Source organism: Neophocaena asiaeorientalis, unplaced genomic scaffold (genome assembly GCF_003031525.2).
Source record: "Neophocaena asiaeorientalis asiaeorientalis breed wild unplaced genomic scaffold, Neophocaena_asiaeorientalis_V1.1 scaffold882, whole genome shotgun sequence".
Taxonomy (NCBI): Eukaryota; Metazoa; Chordata; class Mammalia; order Artiodactyla; family Phocoenidae; genus Neophocaena; species Neophocaena asiaeorientalis.
The window spans coordinates 386,336-392,833 of NW_020173141.1; the positions used below are offsets into that span (position 1 = coordinate 386,336).

General features: G+C 44.5%; 1 protein-coding gene across 3 annotated transcripts in view; it reads left to right on the forward strand.

Moving 5' to 3' along the window:
- The window catches only part of ASB9 (ankyrin repeat and SOCS box containing 9), a 34,472-nt gene that overhangs the window by 26,544 nt on the left and 1,430 nt on the right, over positions 1-6,498 (forward strand). The window contains exon 7 of one of the 3 annotated variants that reach the window (XM_024744118.1): positions 3,540-3,755. The exons of 1 other annotated variant lie outside the window; for it this stretch is intronic. In XM_024744118.1, the coding sequence (XP_024599886.1) occupies positions 3,540-3,664 (125 nt within the window). In that variant the 3' untranslated portion in view covers positions 3,665-3,755. Of the gene's footprint in view, positions 1-3,539; positions 3,756-6,498 lie in introns of those variants that run through there. One more of the 3 variants, XM_024744120.1, reaches the window with a different exon arrangement.

Below are 6,498 nucleotides of genomic sequence, written 5' to 3' on the forward strand. Positions count from 1 at the left end.
GGGGCACTTCCCTGGGCTGCGAGGTCACGGGTGGGCTGGGGTGGGGAGCAGAGACCCCTCAGATTGCATTCTTGATCGTCCCTAGAGGTGGAGAGCAGCCAGCTCAGGACCTGCTTTTTTTTACCGGAGTGTCGACTAGGCTTCTCATTGCGGTGGCTTCTCTTGTTGTGGAGCACGGGCTCAGGTGCGTGGCTCAGTAGTTGTGGCGCACGGGCTTAGTTAGTTACTCTGTGGCATGTGGGATCTTCCCAGACCAGGGCTCGAACCCGTATCCCCTGCACTGGCAGATGGATTCTTAACCACTGCACCACCAGGGAAGTCCCAGAAGGATTCTGATGTCATGTAATCTGGTTATTTTCTCCCCACATGCTGAGAATTAGGGCTCTGGGCAGAATTGTAAAGTGGCCCCTGAATCCTTCTTCCTGCTACACCCACTGCCGCAGCGTACTTGTGGCCACAGCCTGCCTTGGGGCCCCCCAAACAAGCCCTGTGCTCCCCAAGCTGAGGCACAAGGAACAGTCCAATAGAAACCCGTTTATGAGAAGCAGTGGGGTCACCCCCGGGCAACTCTGCCCGTACTTTGACAATTTCTTGTTTTCAAAAAATTGTATCTCTATAGACGGGGCTGATTTCTCCAGCAGGCACAGATGGCACAATGCGTGGGGTCCACCATGTTTTTAGGGGCCCGCAGAAATGTTTTAATTTCTTTTAAAATCAGAAGGAAAAACAATGAATAAAACTCAACCTGGGTTATATTCATCTTTATACTGGCACTTGTCCCTGACATTGTATCTAGCACATGTGATTAGTAACTTCCTTCAAAGTGCTTTAGTGAGAGGAGATTGAGTTCAGTTGCCCCACACTATGCCTTTTGCAGCTCGTTAATAAATGCTTTGAGCACAGTGGGAAATCCTTCATTAATATACGCCTTGAGCACACTGAACATATCTGGAAGGTGCCCTAAATTTCAACAGGGACCTTGTGAATGTGCTCTGAGGACCTGATTGAAAATACTTCCTTTCTTTCTTTCCTTGTGTATATGTCTGTTTCTACCTCTCCTTGTTTTCCATCACCCGAGAAGTATGCAACCCAGTTTATCCTGTAGCTTGCGGTGATGCTATAGGAAATTGAAGCCAAATCCGGCCTCTGTACCCTGACACTGAATTAAATCTCAGAGACAGAGTTTTGAGTGAAATAGAAAAGAATAGCTTTATTACTTTGCCAGGCAAAGGGGGCCACGGCAGGCTAATGCCCTCAAAACTGTGTCCCCACCTGGAGGGGGTAGTCAGGAGTTTGATAGTAATGGTTCAAGGAGGGCGTGATCAGCTCGTGGACGTTCTTCTGATTGGTTGGTGGTGAAGTTGGAACCTTCTGGTTCCATCTGGTCTGGGGTCTATGTGCTTGTGGGCAGCATGCAGTTAACTTCTCCCACCTGGCGGGGGCTTCAGCATCTGCTGAACAGCTCAAAGATATTGTTATGTGTGTCCCTTGAGGGGAACCAGGACCCTGCCCCAAGGCGGCACTGTTGTTTCTCTTGACTGTTCCTCCCTTGTCTCCGCATCCCCTCCATTCCCTAATTAGCATCGGTTTGAACCTGCTTCTTGGAACTCAGGGAAGGTCAGGGAGGCTGAATGAAGCCTATTTCCTGTAATCAAGAAATGGGGGGGCTTCCCTGGTGGCACAGTGGTTGAGAGTCCGCCTGCCGATGCAGGGGACACGGGTTTGTGCCCCGGTCCGGGAAGATCCCACATGCCGCGGAGCGGCTGGGCCCGTGAGCCATGGCCGCTGAGCCTGCACGTCCGGAGCCTGTGCTCCACAACGGGAGAGGCCACAACAGTGAGAGGCCCGCGTACCGGAAAAAAAAAAGGGGGGGACACGGAAGGGCTTTTGTGCCTTGGAGTCCCACAGGGTCCTGCTTGGTATCAAAGTTAGAGGCCACTGTACCCTTTTGGTTGCATTCTCAACCCTGGCCACACAATACAGTGACCTGGGACACGTGCCTTTACAAAAACCAGATGCACAGGCCCCACCCAACAGTAACTGAAGCAACATGCCTGGGGTGGAGTTTAAAGCCCTCCCTGCCCTGCCCCCAGCCAGGCTTGAGGGCTACTGCTTTATGGGATTCTTGAAGGTATACAGCTTTGCCTTTTAAAAAGTTTTTAATAACCAAAAGGGAATTCCCATTACAATTTAGTGCAGGGGCTGGGGATGGGAAATCATTTCCCATCTTTTTACCCTATGACAGGGTTTTTCAAGCTCATTTTGGGCCAGATGGGGGCCATCCTGTCCTGTGCACTGTAGGATGTTTAGCAGCATCCCTGTCATCCACCCACTAGATGGTAGTAGCAACACCGCCCCCACAAGTTGTGACAAAAAAAATTAGCTCCAGATATTGCCAAGTGTCCCTAGGGAGCAAAATACTCCCTCCCCCCCTTGAGAATCGCTGTCTTAAGATGTAAACACTTGGCTGGATCCCTATGCAAGGTTTGTGCTAGTTCACTTTTCACCTGTGAGTTGAAGCACTGGGACAACTCTGAATGCAGAATATAAAAACAAATATGAAAAGACCTGTATGCACAAAACTATGACACTGATGAAAGAAATTAAAGATGATACAAACAGATGGAGAGATATACCATGTTCTTGGAATAGAAGAATCAACATTGTGAAAACGACTATACTACCCAAAGCAATCTACAGATTCAGTGCAATCCCTATCAAACTACCAATGGCATTTTTCACAGAACTAGAACAAAAAATTTCACGATTTATATGGAAACACAAAAGACCCTGAATAGCCAAAGCAATCTTGAGAAAGAAAAACAGAGCTGGAGGAATCAGGCTCCCGGACTTCAGACTATACTACAAAGCTACAGCTATCAAGACAGTATGGTACTGGCAGAAAAACAGAAATATAGATCAATGGGACAGGATAGAAAGCCCAGAGATAAACCCACGCACATATGGGCACCTAATTTATGACAAAGGAGGCAAGAACATACAATGGAGAAAGGACAGCCTCTTCAATAAGTGGTGCTGGGAAAACACCAATTAAACTCCAATAAAGATGTTACAAACAAAAAAATATGACTTCAGGTAACATTTATGCTTCACTGATAGCTTCTTATATTTGAATATCTTAAAACTGCTAAATTATAAAAGTATTTGCATCCAGAAATATGACCTTATTTTTTTTAAAGGTAAAGACAAGAAAGGCATTAAACATGGATTTTCTTGTCATTGCTGGGATTTCCATACTTTTGTAATTCCAAAATTAGCTCCCATAAGCCTCCATTGGTGAGACTGAGCTTTGAAGGTCTTTGTTCTAAATCAAAACCTAGCAAACTCATTTCAATGAGATACTAGAAAAGAGAGAACATGGCCTAAAAATGCCTCCTACAAAAAGCAGAACATGGTCTTAAGCTGCACCATATTATTTCCTTATAATAGTGTCATAGCTTGTATGCTTTCAACGAAGGAAGGGAAAAGTCTTAGATCAGTGAAACCCATGGGTGACTTGTCTTATCATCTTTCTCCAGGGCCCCCTTCTTTGATGCAGTTATGCCGCCTTAGAATTTGGAAGTGCTTTGGGATCAAGCAGCATCATAAGATCACCGGACTCAGCCTCCCTGAGGAGCTGAAATGGTTTCTCCTCCACATTTAAATGTGTCAAGGGAATGGCATCACAAACGACAGACAAACGTTATCGAGTGTTGAGGCCACTGGGATTTTAAAATAAAGTCAGGTTTATTAGAGTTTGGCTAGTTTTTTTTTTTTCAAGGAGATTTTTATTTGTAAAGGAACATACTGAGTACTTTTGTGTTATTGGTTGGAGGGCATGAAAAATTCCACCACACCCCTCCGCCCCCTGCCGCCTGCAAGAGGGTGGCTAAGATAACAACTACGGTGTTGATCGTGCCAAGCCCTGAGCTGGGAACGCTTTACGCTTCACCCAATTTAGCTCTCACAGCAACCCCACCAGGTGGGTACTATGCTCTCCCCTTCTCCAGGTGAGACCCTGAGACTCAGGGAAGTCAGTTTGTCCCATAACCCCCAGTGAGGACAGGCAACCAGACGAACACCAACAGCATAGCACTTGCTAGTTCAGTTAATTTCATTAGTTCATTTGTTCAGGACACATCATGCATCTTCTAGAACTGTGCTGTTCAGTGCAATAGCTACTAGCCCAGTGGTTCTCAAGCAGGGGCGATTTTTCCCCTTAGGGGGTATTTGTCAATGTCTGGAGACTTTTATGATTGTCACAACTGAGGGCGAGGGTATGCCTGGCCAGTGGGTAGAGGCCAGGGCTGTTGCTAAGTACCCTACAGTGCACAAGACAAGCCACCACAGCAAAGCATGATCCAGCCCAAAATGTCAATAGTGCCAAGGTTGAGAAACCCTACACTAGCCGTATGTGGCTATTTTAAAAATGTAAATTAATTAAAATTAGATACAATTAAAAATCCAGTTCCTAAGAGTCATTAGCCACATTTCAGTTTAATAACCACACATGGCCAGTGACTACTGTATCGGACATCACAGACACGTATAGATCATCGCAGAAAGTTCTGTTGTTCCATTGTTGCAGGAATTCCTATTCGACAGCACTGTTCAGATGCTTGACAAGTGGATTTTAACTGCCTTTCAGTTTCTGGTTTATATGAGACCTGTGATATAATTTAGTAATGATGGCTGTAGTTTGTCTTCTCTCTGAGACATGAATTTGGTGCTTCGTTGGATCAAGAGAAAGTAAGAAAATGTTGTACCCACTTAAGGCAAATCGTTACCTGTAAGATGACATATGGCCTAGATGACCTGTAAAGATATTTCCTATGTAATTTTTTGTGATTCTAAATTCAGTTTGCTATATGAAAAAGAAGACTCCAGAATTTTGTTCTAAAATGCCCAACTAGTTACCCAGAAGATGGCGCTGCTGGCACACAATGATTTAAGCGAAACAGTTCCTCCTCATAAATGACCCATTGTAAGATGGTTTACAACATAGGCTCTGGAAATTTCCATGCAGGGATGAAAACTTCGTAGTGGTAAATTCCATTGACACTGGGTTTTCTTCTCTTCCAGTGTGCTCAGAAATTCAAATGTGAATTTATATCACCTCCCTGCTTTTTTTTTTTTTCTTTCTTGGTCTGATCATGTTTACATTTTTAACTGCTCAGAATTTAGACAGAAAACGAACACCAACAGCATACCACTTGCTAGTTCAGTTAATTTCATTAGTTCATTTGTTCAGGACATATTTAGTGAGTGCCAGGCACTATTCTAGGCACCAGGGTAGCCACAGTGAAGGAGATGTGGGCAAAGGTTCTGACTTTCTGGAATTCACACTCTAGTCGGGAGAATCATTTTTTAAAAAATTTTTTTTTTTTAATTTTGGCTGCACTGGGTCTCCGTTGAGATGCATGGGCTTCTCATTGAGGTGGCTTCTCTTGCTGTGGTATGCAGGCTTCAGTAGTTGTGGCATACGAGCTCAGTAGTTGGGGCTCAGCAGGCTCAGTAGTTGTGGCCCACAGGCTTAGTTGCTCCGCGGCATGTGGGATCTTCCCAGACCAGGGTTCGAACCCGTGTCCCCTGCATTGCAAGGCGGACTCTCAACCACTGCGCCACCAGAGAAGCCCCGGGAGAATCATTTGCTAAGGAGTAAGGAGCTTAGGCATTTTGCTGTAGTTTTCTTTTTGAAAACACTAGGTTTGTTTTTGTTTGTTTTTTAAATAGCCTGGTTTCTCATAGAAAATATATCGGATAGAATGTTGCTTATGTTAATCCACTCTTGGCCAAATTCTCTGAGTTTAACCCAGGACTGTACAAAAGTACTAGAACAGCATTTTTCTTCTCAGATCTTCCAGCCAGTTAACCAATTTGCACATCCATATAATAGATGGTCATCTGCACAAATGGGAAAAATACCACCCCCACCTGCCTCATTGCAACTTAGGAAAATTTCAAATTACTTCACTTAGTAGTGCTCAGAAAGAAGATGCTATTTAAATAGGAAGTCTATTTTTATGAGTCTAGATGTGGTTATATTTATAAGTGATATACACCTTTGAACGCTTTATCATCACGATCTGGCACAGCCTCATAAATTCCATCATCAAAGCTGGTTCGGTGACATTTAATAGAACCCCACCTTTTTGAATGAGGGATGTAAATTTTTAGCATCGTGAAACCATCTTTTAAAAATGCTAATTACTTTGTTTTAAGAGTGCAAACTTCCCACACATTTCTTGTAGCCCAGTCTCATATTGTAAGTTTACTACATTCTCTTGGTTTTATCCAGTAGAAACACCACTTGGTACAAGAAGAAGGCAAGAAGAGGCCGGCGAAGGATGATTGTTTTCTTCTGCGTTTATATTGGGGCTAATCGACATGGTTTGATACTCCATGTTCCAGGCTGGAGTAGTTAATCATTAAGCAGTCACTCGGGCTCAGAAACAATGGAACGAGATGTGCTCTGCTGTCTGATCTGGGGCACGGGGT